Raw genomic sequence first — 20,463 nt, forward strand, 5'->3', positions numbered from 1 at the left:
ACTTTGTGCAGACAAAACTGCTTTGCCTTTATTACCTCATTCCATCCTCACAGCAAGTCTATGGGGTGGTGCTACTATTATCCCTGTTTAACACACAAGGAAAGTGAGGGGAAACCCTGGCCACACGGTGAGTCAGGGAGCCCCCAATGCCCGGGCTCTGTTGAGCCCCTTCTTTCTTCTCTGAGACACAGTGTGGCACAGCGGGGCGGGCAGCAGACTAGGAATCTGGATTTTAATCTCGGCTCTACCTGAGACTACTTTTGCCAGTTTGGACGAGTCATTTCCTCGACCTGAAGGGGAAACTTAGAAGATTCCTCCTACTCTGAGAACTTCTGGTTCTGTGAACAGTTCTCGCCTCAGAATAACATCAAGTGAGAGTTAGCCCTGGTTTTAGAGGCAGCACTGAATAGGGAGTCTGCAGCGCTCCAGGAAGATGGCTGGGAGGTCGCAGCACTGTGGAGCCCTCAGGAAAGGCATGACCCCTCAGGGGCTGGGCTGCAAACCTTCCAGAGACAGGTCTCTGCAGGGAAGCTCTGACCTGCTGTCATGATGTATCTATTTAAAAAATAAAAATAAAGCATCCAAGGAGAGAAAAGAGAAAATCATTAACAAATGAGACAAACTATAGGACCAAGTATTATGGCTTATATAGAGAACTGAAGAATACAGAGAGCGATATGAGGTTATATTGACTTTTATTTTGAAAAGCACCTAGATTGCCAATGACCACAGTGATAACCATCTGAATTTTGGCTTATTATCAGTTCTGAGAGTTAAATCCTGGTTTTGTTTGTCCTGCTGAGAAAACTCTCAGGACACTTTCAATTTCTTAATTTTTGAAAAAAGCTTGACCCTACTGAACCTTGAAGTGAAAATTTCAAAACAGTATGCAGAGTGACACAGGCACTATTATTTTACAGCTAGAAAAATGAGGGCTCTGGTGTCTTGTCCAGGGTCACAGGGAACAATGACAGCAGCAGTGAGAAAATCCTGGACTGTTTTCCAGGATGGTAGCGTAGGGTTTCAGACCTCCTTCATTCAGTAAGGCTATATTCTGCAAGTAATTACTCCCTGAAAATTAGTCAGATGGCCACTTACAGTGACATTCCTTCCTGCTAGTGCTTATTGGGTTCCACGCTGGTTCTGGGAGCTGGACTGGAGCCCGTGGCCATGTTCCTTCAAGGATCCTCAGCCCTTTTCACAGAGAAGCCTCCTTCCTTCAGGAGCCAAGCTTTCCACTTCCTGTGTCTAGATCTTCATGGCGGCACAAAATATGAATGTCTCAAGGCAGCATGCCAGCACTCAGTGAACTTGGAAATTCAAGGAGGAGACCAAGTGTTGATTCGCATAGTGCCCACTGGAATACAATGCCTGATTTCCTAGGAAGCCAGTGAGTCACTGAAGGCAGACCCCCTCCAACTCAGACCCACAGGAAGTTTGAACCCAGGGTTACTCAGCCCACAGGGACTGGCTGAGCGGCTGGAAGGTCCGACGGCTGACTGTCCTCTTGTTTAACAGCACTGTGTGGGACTGCCTGTCGCTGGGGGTGTGGCAGAGCAGGGCATCCAAAGTGTATGCGGTGACCTGTCCATTGGTGTGCAGTTTCTTGTTAAGCTCATCAAATTTGGCCAGGAGAGTGGGCACGTCCTTCACTTTTTCCCTCACTTTGACCAGCTGAAAAAAAGCAAGAAGAGTGTATAGTTACATCCCTGCAAGACTTCTTCCTTGTTCTTTTTATCCTCCAAAAAGCAGAGATATACATGCCAAAAAAAAGTAGAGCCTGCACTTAAGTGGTAAAAATGAGGATACTGGGGCAGAGGCATGATGATGATAAGGGATCCCACAAGCGTCAGACAACATTCAGATTAGTACTCGAAAACCATCCCTGATATTTTATAAAAGGGGGAGGGGTTCAAGTGGCGCACACTACACAGTGAAACATACAGGGAAAGGAGGGCAAGAGTGTGGAATCAGGTGTGTCCAATTTAACAGTAAGAGCAGGAGGCAGGGCCAGATGATGTAGGGCTTTCTAGCTCGTGGTAAGTTTTTTGGAATTATTCTCAAAGCCATCAGAGGGGCCATATGAGGACCTATCTGCTGTAGATTTAAAAAGGCTGTATGGAGAACCAGAGGTACAAGGATGTGGGGACTAATCCAAGAGCGCCCATCATCAGGCAGGTGATGGTTCAGACTGAGAGACGTACAGAAAAGATGGAGAAGTAGACGTACATATTAGGAATCTGTTTTGGAGATTAATTGTTGAAGGGGAGAGGGAGGCATCAGCGATGGCTTTCCAGTTTGGGCTTTAGTAACCTGGTGGTGGGGGTGCTCACTGTCTGACACAGGGAAGACGGGAGGGTGAGATTTAGGGAGGGAAGACCTAGAGCTGTGTTTTAGGCAAGACTGAGGTGTCTGCCAGACATCCAGGGTCTGAGGCATGGGGGCAAGGTCTAGACCAGGGGTGTGAATATTAGCATCGTAAGTATATGAATGGGATTTAAGTCTGTAGAAATGGGTGAACTCAGAATTAGAATGTGAAACTACCTTCTGAACGAAATCACCATTTTACTTACGTTAGTTCTTTTTAATGATATAACAACATTCTTGATATTGAGAACTAGCTCAAAAGCTGCTGGAGTTTTAGGGATCAATTCACTTCTCAAGCAGATCCCCAAGTGGCCTCATAGCAACCAGGGGACACAGTGAACCAGAGGGTGAGCTTTCTAAGTAAATCAGCCTTATAGGCTTAGAGGGGGAAAATCATAGAAAAACCATCAGTATTTTCCAGTGTGAAGTTTGTCTAGATGCTTTGAAGTGAAGTGAAAGTCGCTCAGTCGTGTCCGACTCTTTGCAACTCCATGGACTATACGGTCCATGGGATTGTAATCTGGGCAGCATATTGATGGGCCAGGTCTAAGGGAAGGGCTGATTAACTTGAATGCTAGTGAGAACGTGGAAGTCATGTCAGTGCTGCACACACTTGCACACGATTGTGTATGTTAAGGCCAGCTTACATCTCTGGTTTCCCTGCTTTTCTAAACATATTCCAAAAAGGCTTAGGTAAGTCACAACCTACAAAGAGTGAAGATCTCAGATAGATCTTTACATTTAATCATGACCAGTTAGCTTCTCCACAGGATCCCTCTGCCAGCCTTCAGCTGGGGGTGAGGGCGGGCACAGGGCTGGGACAGCCGCCGTGTGGCGGAGGGGAGGCCGCTGCCACTGTGCTCTGCTGCCAACCTGCCATCTCGGGTGCCAGCTGAGACCCAGCCAGGACCCAGCTGCCCAAGGCTGGGGAAGAGGGAGAAAGACGTGGAGGACCAACCAACAGGTCCCTGGATTAGTCAAAATGACATCGCCAGTATCATTACCAACAAAGTGATCCCTGCCAATAATTAATGATTTCTTTACCGTCTCTTTCCCCCTTTTAGGTTATATATGACTAGCAATGTACAAACTACTAGTTTCAAATGACTTGCGATAACTCCTCTTTCTGTACTTAAGCCATACTTTAAAACAAAAGTATGACATTTGGTTCATTTTGCTCTCAGTGTTTCGAAATTGCTTCTTTTTATTTAATTTTATTTTATAATCTTGCAAAACAGTTATATGGTTCCCTCAGTTGGTTTGTTCAGGAGCTTAGAGAAGCTTTACTCTGGTTTCATATCTGGCAGGTCTAGCACCTCTTCTTTCACAGAGTTTTCTCAGCTATTCTCGCTAGTTTGCTCTTTCTACTAAACCTTAACTACAGGAAAAACCTGATAGTATTTTTATCGGAATGTTACATTATCACGTCAGCTTGGGAAGGGCTGACTTTATGAGCTTGCCTCTTCCTATCTAAACACCTGCCATATCATTTCACTTGTTTAAGTAGGGGAGTATTTTTTGTTTTGTTTTGTTTTTCTTTTTGAGGATGAGAGATTACAGCCTACTGTTTGCCTGTGGGATGATTCACAGTGAAGGCAAGCGATAGAGATGATGCTCAGAAGAAGGTGATACCACTTCTGGGCTCAGGCCCTGGGCGGGGTCAGAGGGGCTGGGCTCCCAGGCTCTGGAGCGGGGCCCGCAGTCGCCACGGCTTCAGGAGGGAAGACGGGGGGTGCGGGAGAGGGGCAAGGAGGTGTCATTGTGGCAGCGGGTCTCCTCTGATTGCTTCTGTCACCTCTGCGTGACAGGAAGCAAGGTCATCAACTCAGAGTAAGGAATAGGGAGAAGGAATTGGATGCTTGAGGAGAAAGGAAAAAAAAACAAAAAAAAGAGCTGACACTCATAACACAGTGTGGGGAAACGAACAATGTAGAAGAAACGAGTTTTCCTAGAATTTCAGAGGACACGTCGTGTTAGAGGGGAAGTCTTTGCACTCACGTGTGGAAGTCTTACAGCAGGAATGACAGAGAGGCGGCCGGGTTTACCAGGCTCTGTAAGGAGGCGGCCTGCAGGGTTAAGGCACCAAGCGGGCCTCTGAGAGTGCTCCTGTGCCTTCACCTGAATCCTGCAGAAACTGCACTTACCACTTCTTCTGAGAATACATGTCTTTTCACAAATCTTGACCAATTTCCCTCTGTGGCATCCTTTAATATGTCTATTAGAGTTTCCAACATATTTGACTGGATATGGATCATAATCTGAATAAAAAGAAGAAACAAGAGAAATGAGACTGAGCCCATAATCAGCACTGAGAAACGGCCACCTACTCCAGTGGTCTTGCCTGAAGAATCCCAGGGATGGCGGAGCCCGGTGGGCTGCCGTCTGTGGGGTTGCACAGAGTCGGACACGATTGAAGTGACTTAGCATGCATCCATGCATTGGAGAAGGAAATGGCAGCCCACTCCAGTGCTCCTGCCTGGAGAATCCCAGGACGGCGGAGCCTGGTGGGCTGCCATCTATGGGGTCGCAGAGTCGGACACGACTGAAAGCAACTTAGCAGCAGCAGCATGAAAGCCTATGCTTTTCATGCTATTTCCAAATCATTTGTGTGCACAGGTTCAAAAGAGCTTTGATGAATGCCCACCAGCCAAAAAACATGTTTTCCAATAGCTAATAAAAACACCACAGCTTCGGAACTTGTCTCAAGGCAGAAACGGAGAGGACAGGGATCCTGCACCCTGACACACTTGGGTCAGAACCCTGGCACTGGCAGTTACAGCTCAGTGAGTCTTGCCAGGTGTTCGATCTCTCTTTCAGTATCTTTTTTTGTAAAATGAGGAAAGTACCTTTATAGCTCACATTTTGTGTTACTGTGAACATTAAACATCAACACACAGGAGGTCCTCAGTAAACATTACTATGAGTTTCTTCCTATTTCCTCTGTAGTCAGAGAATATGACAATCAGACAATCTCATAAGACTGGCTCTGGGGCAAAAGATTCCTTTACCTTTTTAACTTTTTTGGTTAGGAAATTGCAAGCATAGAGATTGTTCAAGCATAAAGCGAAAGCTGATTAGAGTCTTAATGAGGCCCTCCTATTTACATTATAGTTATCAAACTGGGTACTGTACTTGGCTTTCAAAATGATACCACTAACTACTTTCCATCATATACAATTAACATACTGGAAAAAAAGAACACATTTCCGCTGCACCCCATTACCAATGTTCATTGGTGTAATTTGAAGAATACGGTAAAGTTTAAAGAAAATGAGAATAATTCAGAATTCACCAACTAATGTTAGCCATTGTTTATAATCTCATGTATTATCCTCCAAATCTATTAATTTCTCCAATTCTGCTTCTTGATCAATTATTATGAAATGAATATTTTCCCATAGCATCAGGAAGTTTTAGAAAAAAATAAAACCTCATTTCTTTAATGATGAATGCATAGCAATCCATCATATAAGTAATGCATCAAACAGAGCAATACCATCTTTATCAATAAATGTTCAGGTATTTTAAAAAATTGTTACTTTCTTAGACTTGACTCCCATAAGTGAAATTATAAAATCAAAAGGTATAAACATTTTTAAGGCTCTCTATCTTTAGGAAAGAGATTTTCTGAAAGAGGAGTTCCATTTTTATACAAAAGTAGCTAAATTTTCTTACTAGTCCATTTTATAATATTGTATGCTTGCTGAGCATACAATCAGGATGAGGGGTTATCTTTGGTTCTACAGAACAGAATGAAATGACCCCACGTAGCCTAACTCCAAAGGACCTGATCTAAGTTTAGTGTTCAGAACACAGGCAGAATTCTTTGTCAGGACAGAACACTCCATGGGTTTCTCACAGTCAGGTGGAAGCACTGACTGCCTTTAGTCCAGACTGTATTTTCAAGGATCTCTGTATAACCAGCGGCGTGGGAGGACAGAGAGTGTTTAATGCAAAGCTGGTATACTTACTACCCATTTTAAGAGATTTGAGTTTTCCAAGTTCATGGTTCCTCTCTTAAAACGTAAACCCCTGTGTGTGCAAGAGACGCATGGACCTCTTCATGTTGCTCTGTGGGAACTGGGCTCAAGCAGCTGAAGCAAAGATGCTCATCCTCTGCCCGCTGCTCTTGCCCTGAGTTGTAAACCATCCTTCATCTCTTGGTGTCTCATGTTCTCTAACAGCATCCAGGAAACTGTGGCAGGCTGACTTACTAGCTTGGAAGTGGAGTAAAATCTCTAAGTCTTAATAGTTCTCAAACTGTTTTGTTAATAAAAACCAATCCCAATTTGGTTAGCAGTGGTCTCTTGTGTCAAAGCCAAGGACAAGTCTTATCTTGTTGATGCTACATCTGCAGTGGCTGGCACTGAGCAAACTCTCAATAAGAAATAAGAAAGGGAGTCTAGGTCCCCAAGCAATTTGCAAGGGTAAACCTCCTGGAGCTCATGCTAGAAACTACCAATGATATGCATCTGGAAGATTTCAGCTGTTCTTTCCCAGCTTCTCTCTTGCCTCCAGCAGCTATCTCTGATTCAATAGGGATTTCAAGAATGAGGTTCAGTACCTTGAACTGTATTGATGAAGGGCAACACAGATGAGGTGGTTACTGATGAAAGGCAAAGAGAAAATTTAAAGCTAGGAGCTTGTCTCAAACTGAAGTCTCAGGGTACAATTAGAAAAGCTAAATCAGGGTACAGTGCTTTGCTTTCATCTTACAGATTTCAAACAAAAGGCTAGGAAAATTGAATTAACAAGGAGCAGGGGGAATTTTGGTTACGAAAAACTACTCAAAGAACAGTTCCTGCCCCTCTGGTTTTCTGAGACCTCAAGAAATGTTAACAAGTCACTGGACACCTTTGACCAAAAAAGGGAACAGAAGTCCTGAACATGCAGAAATTTGCATTTCTTTTTTCAAGTTTGCTATATTTGAAGTAGAACAGCATAGTGTGGTAGAGATTGCTAATTTTCTAACCAGTATCCATTTTCCCTTTTTTTTTTTTTGATAACTGATGCCGTCATGTATAGAACTCAAAAACTGTATTTCTCAGGTCTGTGTGCAACTAGATGTGGCCATGGGTTTAAGCTCTTGCTAGTAACATGCTAGTGCAAGTTGTTGGGTGAGACATTTGGGAAAGCATTCTTTTTTTCTTTTTGGAGGATAACTGCTTTATAATAAGGGACCAACTTCTCTGTCCTCCTGCATTCTCCTATTTCTTGCTGAAACAGATGTAATGGATGGAAGTCATGTGCTTAGGATGGTGGTGTGGAGATACAGAAAGAGGCCAGGTCCCTGATGACATTATGGAACGTCATACCAGACCTATAGCGACCACCTCTGGTTTTCTACTTGGAAGAAAAGGAAAGCCTCTTATCTGCATAGACTTTTGTTATTTTTAGAGTCTGCCTTGCTTCCAATCAAATGCAATTCTTAAACATATTAAGTGAGATGATGCCACATAGGGTTTTATAAGAAATTATAATAAGTCCTGCCTCCTTTCCTACTTGAGCAGCCTAGTAGACTTCCCATCTGAGCTAGGACTTTAGGGCGGCCTTCGTGAGTAGAGAAACAAACATTAAAACATTCACTTGTGATAGATAAATGATAAAAGCAGTGAAATTTACCCCTTGGAAATTCCCCTGCAGAGTAATTCAGTTCCAAAATGGGTGTAGATTTCTGCAGAGATGATTAGAATTCAAATAAAATTGGTGCAAAACTCCCCTTTGGTGGCCTCTGCTACTTTCAGACATATTTGGAAGTGAAAAGCAGTCCTCTGACATTGAGCAGCGATGCTCCAGAGGCGGCTCTGGTTCTTCTGGGATTGATGAGTTTAAGTTCAGAAAGAAGGTCAGGGTCAGCACGCATGTGCCTCGGTGAGATCGCGTGCTCCGTCAGACCTGTGTGAAACGAGCATGAGCTGGGAAATGGGAGACCAGGTCCTCTGGGCTGTATCAGCAGCAGGAGCAATTTCAGTGAAAAGAAAATTAGGGTGAGGAGGAAAAATTAGGTAAGTTCAAATTCCAACTGGCAGCAAGAAAAGATTTTAGTCTAAGGCATGAATTTTTAAAGATCAGGAAAAAAAAACCAACTTCATTTATTTCTGCTGATACTGACTGAATGGACTCTCTATTCAGCCTACTTGTCAGGCTTCCATTTCTGAATAATTAACAAATCGCCCTTATGGATTCTAAGTAGATGACTCAGCCTTGGAGAAGCTAGGGCCCAATAAATTATTTTTTAAAGACCTGCTCTAATAGCAGAGACCCAAAATCTGAAAGATTTCTAAACATGAGAATGGCAACCATCTCTTTTTCACCATCCCCAAGAAGAGGAAGCAAGCTTATATTGAAATAGGAGAAATTTACAAAGGACATTGGAAGAATTGCCTGAGTGACAGTTTTTAAACAAGAAAACTCTCTAAGTGTCTGGACAGTGGATAATACCATGACCTAGTTCATGGAGGGGATGATTCATATTCAAGATCAATTCAAGGTTTCTTGGCGCATGTATTGGCTGTCTCCCCTAACCCCCTAGCTCCCCCAGGAGGAGCTGCTGGGCTGCCCTGGCTCACGATTGCACTCCCTACCATGCTCTGGATTTCTCTTCCGACTAAGATGGACACTTAGTCCTTGGCAGACTCGTGTTTTATTTCTACCACGCCTTTCTCATTTGGGGAAAAAAAAAAATCATTACTAGAGTCTCATAACAACTGTGAGAGCGAGCCAAGGATTGAACAGATGAGGAATGTAAATTCAAGGACATGGAATATGTGTACCAACAGCAGATTCATTTTTAAAAATCCAGTCCTGTGTTCCCTTCCTTATGCAGGAGGAGCAGTTTGCTCCAATCCTAGATAAAAGGCGCACAGTGCTAATCTCTGTAGGTCTGGAGTGGTGGGGAAACCCTAGGCTTTGCAGTCAAACAGATTTGTTTAATTAGCTGCAAGAAGAACCTAGGTAATGTTCTTACCCTTTGAATCTTCATTTTCCACATGTATAATATGGAGAAATACTGTTCTAACAATGTTCTATAAAGTAAGCCAATAGATATAAGTACCTAACATGGTACCTTAGCTAAAATAAACGAAAATTCTGCCAAGCTCACTGCCTTCCATTTCTCACCAACCCTTAATGATCTCCCCCACTAACTTCAACTCTAGAAAAAGCTACTAATGATCCACGTAAACCTTCTCTCTCACACTCTCCTGGGTTCCTTTCCCACCTGATGCTGTGAACCACCTGGAGCCCTGGCAGTTCTGCAGCTCTCCAGTCGTGAGGTGAGTGCATCTGCAGTGCAGGCACTCTCTCTCAGAAGCAGATATTTACTTAGAGACCCAGAGCCATTCACATCTGGTAGTAAGCAGAGAAGGAAAAAAAAAATCACATATATGTCTGCTGAAAGATCTGGCTTCCTAGTCTGTTGGGCTTATTGGCTCAGATGACCTGGGATTCTGGACTCTGGACCGTTGCCATCTTGGACTCCCAGATCTGCTGCAGCTGAGAGCTTCACAGGCTGGCCCGCAGTTTCCGCTCCAGTGCCCTGTCTCAGCCAGGGCCTGCCTGCAGAAGGTGACGGCACGTCGGGCTGTCAGCACTCCTGGGTGTCGACGAGAGGGCTATTCCTCCCTTGCCTTTTGCTGACGCCTCTTCTGCTTCACCACTGATGCCTTGTAAACTCATTTCTGGGAGCTCTTTCTCCCTTTCTTATGACGTTCACCAGTTTCTATCAGATCCATTACCAGGTTTTACAGATGAGCTCTTAACTGAGCATTGACACTCATCCCTGCTCGGGGCTCATGCCCTTTGCTAACCACAAGATCTCTGTTAGGGTATTTTTCTAATATTTAGTCTCTTCTCTTCTAAACCCACCTCTTTCTCTTTTTTCCAGGCAGGTTCTCTGCTATCACTGTCTCCATCTTTCTGGTTCCCTAGGTTCATCTTTCCCTCCTGTGTAAGCATTCTGAAAAGTAAATATGAGGTCAGATATATGGTCTTCTTATCTCAGACTTCTTGCTGGAACTTGTTACCCAAAGTTTACCATAAAGGCTTATCTAGTCCTTTTCTTGAAAGTCATCTGGGCACGGGTCTGGGGATGACATTTGAGGGTAATTATGAGCAGAACTAAAAGCATGGACGCTTGGAGTTCCGCCCAATTCCTATTCATAGGTCCTAGGATTTGTTACAAATAAATAATCCTTTTTATCTAACATATCTCATTCTAAACAAATCCTACTGGTATCAGCAAACATCACTGAACACTGACTGCACCAGGTGTGCTGTGCTAATCACTCTATATGCATTATTTATTCAGTTCTCATAATGACAGACGGCATGATTACTAGTGTTATTTCAGACAAAAGGAAAAACGGGGTCCATAGAGGTTAAGTACCTTTGACTAAGGAATCAGAGCTAGGAGGAGAACTAACAAGCTAACCTGCAAACTAGAACCCTCAGCAAAATTAACCTCCCAACAGAGAATGCCCTTTCCCCTGCATCCCTCCAGCCCACAGCCCTGTCCTCCTTCAGAACCTACTCAGCACTTCTCTCCTCCCCAGGCTTTAGCTCCTGCTGGCTGGCCCTTCCCTCCCCAGCCTGGAATACCACTCTGGCTAGGACCTGCGATCCCAGCTCAGGGCATCTTGGTGTTCACACATTTCTGTTCTTCTGACAATGTTTTCCTCATCTTGGTCCCTTGATGTTTCAGGAGACTGTAAGTTCTCGGGGCTTTTTTTTCAACTCCCCACAACACAAATGTAGTCAGCGTATAAGCAGGGCCTCAACAGGGCCTGGCTGAGTGGGTGCTGTGTGTGTCTTTAATGACAGGAGAGTCTCTTAGTCTTTTCATTGCCCCAAGAAGGTGAGGATGACTCACTGGGTAGACAGGCCACGGCAGGCTGGCAAAGTAAGAATGAGAAGAGCGAGCATTTACTGAGTGTTTACCAGGTTAGACACCACTTTATGCACTGCGGATATGCTGGCTCCGTGAGTCGGGTACCATGGATAGGAGGTAGTCAGCATGCAGGCTCTTCTTAAGAGTCTCAGTGAAGAGACTGCAGAGCCCATCCCCTGTCTCTAAATCGACAGCCTTCTGTAGTCCTGTGTTACACCTGAAGCGTTTAGCCACCTCTTCTGATGAGCATGTCTGTGTTTCCCACCTATTTCTAAACAACTGGAAGCTCATGTTGACTCCTCTCACAGGGCTCTACTATAACTTTCACACAGTGATTGATAAATGAACAGAATGAATAAAGACCTTGGGAGATCAAAAGTCATTTGTTGTACACAGACAAAAAAAAAAAAATCCCTTTTCAAGCCTTACTTTAAAATCATAAACAAGTTACTTACATTTAAATTAGTGCAGATTATGCTTTCTGGGTTCATGATTTGAGAAAAAATGGATATAGCTTTTGCCACCTGGTTCTAGAAGGAAGAAAAACAAGTCAGACCCTCAAGTCATATAAACATTACTCTGCTGTAATAAAGATGATTTAAAGATGTCAAAATAGTCCTATCCATGGTGCCCCAGGGTTTTGAAGTCCACAGAGAAAAGAATGTTTTCTAGTAATCAAAAATGAACATTCTGTAAAATGTTTCCACTGTGGCATATTTCTTAATGTTTTAACAACCTGCCTGAGTTCCACTTTTTAGGATGGAGGCATAAAGTTGGCATGTCCCCTCTCTCATTGGAATGAGCTCTCAAAAAAAAAAAAGCAAGTTTGAGAAATAGAAATGCAAACCCATTTTTGGCCTAATTAGAACACAGCAGAAACCTCAAACCAAAGAAGAGGTTTGCATTGCCAAAAACATTGGAGATAGAGCTTGGGTGAGCTCTGGACGGAGGAGTAAGAGGAGGAAATGGCTGCATATCCCAGAAGAAGCGCAGAGTTGTCCTCAAAAGCGAGGGCACAGCAAGAAGTACTCACTTTCTCTTTACAATGGTGGTAGGAGAGTTTAGGACTAGGAGCAAGATCTCTGGATCCCTTTGATGGCAGATGTGAGGCTAACTAAGAATTTATACAGATCAATGGAATAAGATAGAAAACCCAGAAATAAACCCATGCACCTATGGGTATCTTATTTTTGACAAAGGAGGCAAGAATATACAATGGGGCAAAGACAGCCTCTTCAATAAATGATGACACTAGACAGCTATGTGTAAAAGAATGAAATCAGAACACTTCCTGACACCATACACAAAGATAAACTCAAAACGGATGAAAGACCTAAACGTAAGACCAGAAACTATAAAACTCTTAGAGGAAAACATAGGCAGGACACTCAGTGACATAAATCAAAGCAAGATCCTTTAAGATCCACCTCCTAGAGTAATGGAAATAAAAACAGAAGTAAACAAGTGGGACCTGATTAAACTTAAAAGCTTTTGCACAGCAAAGGAAACTATAAGCAAGGTGAAAAGACAACCCTCAGAATGGGAGAAAATAATAGCAAATGAAACAACTGACAGAGGATTAATTTCCAAAATATACAGGCAGCTCATACAACTCAATACCAGAAAAACGAACAACCCAATCAAAAAGTGGGAAAAAGACTTAAACAGACATTTCCCCAAAGAAGACATACAGATGGCTAACAAACACATGAAAGATGCTCAACATTGCTTATTATTCAGTTCAGTTCAGTCGCTCAGTCGTGTCCGACTCTTTGCGACCCCATGAATCGCAGCACACCAGGCCTCCCTGTCCATCACCAACTCCCGGAGTTCACTCAGATTCACGTCCATCGAGTCAGTGATGCCATCCAGCCATCTCATCCTCTGTCGTCCCCTTCTCCTCCTGCCCCCAATCCCTCCCAGATCAAAGTCTTTTCCAATGAGTCAACTCTTCACATGAGGTGGCCAAAGTACTGGAGTTTCAGCTTTAGCATCATTCCTTCCAAAGAAATCCCAGGGCTGATCTCCTTCAGAATGGACTGGTTGGATCTCCTTGCAGTCCAAGGGACTCTCAAGAGTCTTCTCCAATACCACAGTTCAAAAGCATCAATTCTTTGGCGCTCAGCCTTCTTCACAGTCCAACTCTCACATCCATACATGACCACAGGAAAAATCATAGCCTTGACTAGATGGACCTTAGTCGGCAAAGTAATGTCTCTGCTTTTGAATATGCTATCGAGGTTGGTCATAACTATCCTTCCAAGGAATAAGTGTCTTTTAATTTCATGGCTGCAGCTACCATCTGCAGTGATTTTGGAGTCCCCAAAAATAAAGTCTGACACTGTTTCCACTGTTTCCCCATCCATTTCCCATGAAGTGATGGGACCGGATGCCATGATCTTCACTTTTTGAATGTTGAGTTTTAACCAAGTTTTTTCACTCTCCTCTTTCACTTTCATCAAGAGGCTTTTTAGTTCCTCTTCACTTTCTGCCATAAGGGTGGTGTCATCTGCATATCTGAGGTTATTGAGATTTCTCCCGGCAATCTTGATTCCAGCTTGTGCTTCTTCCAGCCCAGCGTTTCTCATGATGTACTCTGCATATAAGTTAAATAAGCAGGGTGACAATATACAGCCTTGATGTACTCCTTTTCCTATTTGGAACCAGTCTGTGGTTCCATGTCCAGTTCTAACTGTTGCTTCCTGACCTGCATACAGATTTCTCAAGAGGCAGGTAAGGTGGTCTGGTATTCCCATCTCTTTCAGAATTTTCCATGGTTTATTGTGATCCACACAGTCAAAGGCTTTGGCATAGTCAATAAAGCAGAAATAGATGTTCTTCTGGAACTCTCTTGCTTTTTCCATGATCCAGTGGATGTTGGCAATTTGATCTCTGGTTCCTCTGCCTTTTCTAAAACGAGCTTGAACATCAGGAAGTTCATGGTTCACGTATCACTGAAGCCTGGCTTGGAGAATTTTGAGCATTACTTTCCTAGCATGTGAGATGAGTGCAACTGTGCGGTAGTTTGAGCATTCTTTGGCATTGCCTTTCTTTGGGATTGGAATGAAAAGTGACCTTTTCCAGTCCTGTGGCCACTGCTGAGTTTTCCAAGTTTGCTGGAATATTGAGTGCAGCACTTTGACAGCATTATCTTTCAGGATTTGAAATAGCTCAACTGGAATGCCATCACCTCCACTAGCTTTGTTCGTAGTGATGTTTTCTAAGGCCCACTTGACTTCACATTCCGGGATGTCTGGCTCTAGATGAGTGATCACATCATTGTGATTATCCAGGTCATGAAAATATTTTTTGTACAGTTCTTCTGTGTATTCTTGCCACCTCTTCTTAATATCTTCTGCTTTTGTTAGGTCCATACTATTTCTGTCCTTTATCAAGCCCATCTTTGCATGACATGTTCCCTTGGTATCTCTAATTTTCTTGAAGAGATTTCTAGTCTTTCCCATTCTGTTGTTTTCCTCTATTTCTCTGCATTGGTTGCTAAGAAGGCTTTCTTATCTTTTCTTGCTATTCTTTGGAATTCTGCATTCAGATGCTTATATCTTTCCTTTTCTCCTTTGCTTTTCGCTTCTCTTCTTTTCACAGCTATTTGTAAGGCCTCCCCAGACAGCCATTTTGCCTTTTTGCATTTCTTTTCCATGGGGATGGTCTTGATTCCTGTCTCCTGTACAATGTCACGAACCTCATTCTACAGTTCATCAGGCACTCTATCTAGGCCCTTAAATCTATTTTTCACTTCCACTGTATAATCATAAGGGATTTGATTTAGGTCATACCTGAATGGTCTAGCGGTTTTCCCTACTTTCTTCAATTTAAGTCTGAATTTGGTAATAAGGAGTTCATGATCTGAGCCACAGTCAGCACCTGGTCTTGTTTTTGTTGACTAGAGCTTCTCCATCTTTGGCTGCAAAGAATATAATCAATCTGATTTCAGTGTTGACCATCTGGTGATGTCCATGTGCTCATTATTAGAGAAATGCAAATCAAAACTACAATGAGATATCACCTCACACTGGTCAGAATGGCCCTCATCAAAAAGTCTACAAACAATAAATGCTTTAAAGGGTGTGGAGAAAGGGAACACTTTTGCACTGTTGGTGGGAATGTAAATTGATACAGCCACTATGGAAGATGGTATGGAGATTCCTTAAAAATCTAGGAATAAAACCACCATATGACCCAGCAATCCCACTCCTAGCCATGTACCCTGAGGAAACCAAAGTTGATAGAGACACATGTATCCCAGTGCTCACTGCAGCACTATTTACAATAGCTAGAACATGAAGCAACCTAGACGTCCATCGACAGATGAATGGATAAAGAAGCTGTATAGATACACAATGGAATATTACTCAGCCGTAAAAAGGAACCCATGTGAGTCAGTTCCAATGAGGTGAATGAACCTAGAACCTATTATACAGAGGGAAGTGAGTCAGAAAGAGAAACATAAGTATCATAGTCTAACACATATATATGGAATCTAGAAAAATGGTCTTGAAGAATTTCCTTACAGGGCAGCAGTGGAGAAACAGACATAGAGAACAGACTTATGGACATGGAGAGAGGGGAGGAGAGGGTGAGATGTATGGTGAGAGTAACATGGAAACTTATATTACCATATATAAAATAGAGAAGCAACGGGAATTTGCTGTATGGCTCAGGAAACTCAAACAGGGGCTCTGTATTAACCTAGAGGGGTGGGATGGGGCGGGAGATGGGAGGAAGCTTCAAAAGGGAGGGGATATATATATATATATATATATATATATATATCTATGGCTGATTCATGTTGAGGTTTGACAGAAAACAGCAAAATTCTATAAAGCAATTATCCTTCAATAAAAAATAGATTAATTTTTAAAAATAAAGTTAAAAAAAAAGAAAAAGAATTTACACAGATCACCCATATTTGCAGGAATGGTATGTCACTTATAGCAGCAGTAGGGAAGAGACTTTTCATTCAGAATCACTTCCATGCCTATTCCCATTGGCCGGGCAGAAACAAAGCCTATACGTATTTGTAGAAAACTCCATACATAAAGAAAATGCCTGCTACCCAAGACCATGGCAGCATGGCTCGGGTTTCTTCTGACATGAGTCTTCTACAGATGTCTGGTCTAAGAGAGACGTATGTTCTTCAGTGATGAATAACCAAAAAAGAACCAGCATGTGATCTATCTAGAGACAATATGAGGGGGGAAAAGAAAGGATTACAGCAAGAAAAAGAAAAGAACCAACAGATGAAGAAATCCCAACGAAAACATGTTTCCATGGATATAAAGGTCAGAAATGAGAAAAATGAACAAGCTCAGATGACTCAGAAGTGGGGAAAAAAAAAATCAGGCAGGCCTCAGATTTCTCCATAGCAACATTCCACTCTAGAAGAGAGAACAATGCCAAAGAAAACCTCCAGGAAAGGAAATATCTCTTCACAATTTTATTTCTGACAAAACTGTAGTTCAGGTAAAACAAAAAAACCAAAAAAAAAAAAAAAGACAAATAACTTTAAATACCAGGAACTCAAGGAATACTGTTCCCCTGAAGAATTTATTAGAAGACACACCATGGAGAGCCTTAGATTGAAAACTGTTCTCTGAGCACATTACAGAGCAAATGAATCATCTGAAATTTAAACTTTAATTCCTTGAGAAATTTCTCCGAGTGCAGCCTCCCTCATTGATTTTCCACAGGATTCCCCCTAGTCCCGTGTAAACAGCAGTGCATGTTAGGCCCTCAGCTATGAATGAAAACACTCTCTGGAGGCAGGTTGCCATGGCACCAAAGGCACTGGTCTCCTTATGGGGACTTTTTCCTACGAGAGTCAGAGGCGTAAAGAAAGAAGAGCAGGAACACCTGAGGAGCCAACTTGCCCGCCCCCAGTTCATTTATGTGTACCCCACAGCCTCACCTGGTTCAGAGCTAATGCCACTGCAAAACAGGATGCTCTCCTGGAGAGGATTTCTCCTTTGATTAGGGCTTCTTCTCTTAATGTGGTACAGATTTGAAAAGATTCAGGGCTATTCTGGGGAAGACAGGATTGCTGGATAAATGTCACAAACCTTTGAGTTTAGTAAGTTGATTAGTGGTGCTCCGTGTTCTAGATTTCCGTTTGGGAGAACTTCCTGGAGCCTATCTGAAGCCACTTAAAAGACAGCTCCATATCGAGCTCCATTTACTTTTTGTAAACAGGCTCAGTTAGCTACACATTAGCAGTTCAAATCTAAATGAACTCCATCTTTAGCTCTTTGCCCGTTTCTCTGATTGGGGGCGGCTCTGCCCGCAAACACTCGGATTACTTTTCATCCAGGCAGGCTGGTTTCAGACACAGGTACCAGAGCAGACAAGTGTGAAGAGTCAGCCTGCTTCAGCCACGTTAGAGGACAGAGCAAAGCTCAGCAACACACACAGCTTTTCCTGAGGAGGTTTCCAATCCAAAAATATCCATTTTAAGTCAAATGTGTGAAAACATGAAAACTTTTTTGAATGTAAATCATGAAAGAATCCCATGAAAACAGAACCCAAACAATCTAACAACATAAGCGATACACAAACCAGCAGACAGCAGGGGTGAAACAGAATTCTCTTCCTTTGTGTTGACGGTGGGTGAGGCTTATGAGAGCAGCGTCAGCTCTGTACCTACGTGTGTGTCTGTTATGACGTGATTCACAACTCAAATCCTAAAGGAACACCTGAATTTAATGAGAGAGGACAGCTCCCCGAACTGACTTGCAGTCTGTAACGGCTGACCAGTGTTTCAACTCGTCTCCCCACTGAGTGAAATGAGTTATTCTTGGAAAAGTCCTCTGGCCCTTCATAAGCAGTAGAGTTAAATTCTCTCCACTTCAGTATATACTCAGGGAGGCATCTTAAAGAAGGTCAGGAAGCTGGGTGTCACAGTGCTGAGGAAGTGATGCTCAAGTGTGTGTTGCACTGGCCTGTGATTCACAGGTCATAAAGTGGTAGAGTTGGAAAGGATCATCTAACAGTCTGGCAGTCAGCAAACTATGACCCTGGGGCCAAAGCCAGCTACGTAAGACTGGCTCTTACGTTTTTTAAAAGGTCTGTAAAACTAAAGATGATGATGTGACAGGGACCATAAGTGGCAGAGCCCCAAAGTCTAAAATACTATCTGGCCTTTTAAAGAAAAAGCTTGCTGACTCCTGGATCCAAACATTTCCTTTCACAAATGAGGTAAGTAATTTCAAAACTAGTTCTTGCTAAAGTTGAGACTAGAGTTCACAATGTTCAATTTCCAGGCTGGTTTCTTTTCCCTGTAACCAGCTGACCCTCTTGCTTTGGAAAGTCTATACTGCTTTATTTTTCAGGGAATTTTTCAATACTCATATTCTACTTTGCTTAGTGTTCCTTCATTTTCAGTATAAGGAGGTTTTGTTCAGTTAAAATGGCAAGAATGTGTACAATAATGCATGGAACCTGGGTCCCTGTATTTCAGTTACCATTTGTGCATTCAATAAGTAATAAAGAAATCGTCTATGTGCCAGAAACAATCCTGATATAGTGATGAGAATAGGGATCTATGTCATGCTCTCTATTATCAAATAATTTCTTTTAATGTCACATACATTTATTAAAGATCAGCTGTGAACCCGACACTGTTCGGTGCTGGCATATAATGGTGCTTCAAGGAGTTTACCCTCTATGGGGGATGGAATGTGCATCTCCTTGGTGTATCAGGCAGTGTTATGAGTGCCATGTCTGTGACTACAGATAGAGCACAATCAAGGGATACCACAAGAGCGAGACGTCACTTCCAACTCAGTGATCACAGAAGAATCCACAGATGAGGACAAAGCAGCCCTTGAGATCACCCTCGAAGGATGCCAAGACTTCCAGGGGAGAGGGCCCCAGACATGACTGGTCTGGCAATGTCCAGAGGACCAACTCTCCAACAGAGTTTGAACCCGGCATCCTGCTTCTTGCTCTCATTATCTGCACAAATGCCAGAGAAGACTGAAAGATGATGAAATTGCCTTTCCCATGATAGGACTGTCTGGCATGGCTAACTTGGGTTTTCTAAAAATGAACATATTTAAAATGGAAATATCTGCACCAGATGGAAAACAGACTTCAGAGGAACTGAATTTTATTTGTAGAGGAGAAAAAAAAAAATTAAATCCTCTGTCAAACACAACCCAAAATGCTCTAAAAGTTTAGGGAAGACAGTCTTACCAGTTTGTAGCAAATTGCAAAAGCAAGGACATAGGTATCTTTGTTGAACTTCAGATCTTGGTTTTTCATCTCAATCAGTACTTCCAATGCACCTGCCAAGAACCAGGAGTGGACCACCAGTGTTGAATGCATTCAAAAAGTTCAGAGCCCTCTACTTTGACTCCCAGAGTTCAATCTGTTTAGCCCCATGTATTGAAAAGTATGCTTCGGCACAATAAAAACTTTCAAAGTCATTGAATAGTTAACTAAATTGTAAAATAAATGATCAAATTATACAGGAAGAACTAATATTTTAAACCTATTTTCACTGCAGCATAAGTAAAAACCGGGGTGTTTAAGACATGACATGATGCAGCACGGTAGCCACATTTAAAGAATGGGGTCTCCATAATTCAGCCACTCATCAGGAATATAAGGGTCACTTTTACATGGCCCATTGGTTTTCCTAACTGCTTTACCTGCAAAGACAGAATTTTTCAGCAAACATAAATTGTGATACTTACTTTTATATTTGCCTTTGATAAATAACATATCCATCAAAATATTGAATGATGTGGAGTCTGAGAAGAAACCTTGTAAATGCTAATGAAGAAAAACAATACAGTTTGGTTAAAAGTTAAAATTATTAAGAGAATACTTACACTGCATCTTCTCTGTCTAGGACTTCCTTTTGTACAAACTTCATTCATTTAGCAAAAAAATTTAAATACTGCCCACTCTTTGGGCATCATGCCTTTGGCAGTGGGCACAGCGAACAAGAGGCAAGAGATCTCTAGGTTTCAGAAATGCAGTGAAGAACGTCTTTATGCAGCATGGCTCTGCCAAGCTTAGAGGAAAAGAACCAGGCCGATTAACCCTGGTGGGGATGGTCCCGGAACCTGAAATGGCAGCCGGAAGTGCGCTTGAGGACAGAGGCAGGACAGGCTTACGCAACTATGATCCTCTTTTGGCAAACAGTACACAGTTGATTATATACTTTTTGAAATGACTCACTGACACAG

General features: G+C 42.6%; 1 protein-coding gene across 2 annotated transcripts in view; it reads right to left on the minus strand.

Annotated features, from left to right (window-relative positions):
- Positions 1-732: 732 nt before the first annotated feature.
- Positions 733-20,463, minus strand: part of PTCD2 (pentatricopeptide repeat domain 2) — a 31,526-nt gene continuing 11,795 nt past the window's right edge. Inside the window, exons 1-7 of one of the 2 annotated variants that reach the window (XM_068990594.1) lie at positions 20,104-20,197; positions 19,966-20,022; positions 19,463-19,554; positions 17,181-17,294; positions 11,710-11,784; positions 4,512-4,625; positions 733-1,674 (exon numbers count right to left, since the gene is read on the minus strand). In XM_068990594.1, the coding sequence (XP_068846695.1) occupies positions 1,450-1,674; positions 4,512-4,625; positions 11,710-11,784; positions 17,181-17,294; positions 19,463-19,554; positions 19,966-20,022; positions 20,104-20,110 (684 nt within the window). In that variant the 5' untranslated portion in view covers positions 20,111-20,197 and the 3' untranslated portion in view covers positions 733-1,449. Of the gene's footprint in view, positions 1,675-4,511; positions 4,626-11,709; positions 11,785-17,180; positions 17,295-19,462; positions 19,555-19,965; positions 20,045-20,103; positions 20,198-20,463 lie in introns of those variants that run through there. The other variant, XM_068990593.1, reaches the window with a different exon arrangement.

The sequence above is a fragment of the Capricornis sumatraensis genome, chromosome 18 (assembly GCF_032405125.1).
Source record: "Capricornis sumatraensis isolate serow.1 chromosome 18, serow.2, whole genome shotgun sequence".
Lineage (NCBI taxonomy): Eukaryota > Metazoa > Chordata > Mammalia > Artiodactyla > Bovidae > Capricornis > Capricornis sumatraensis.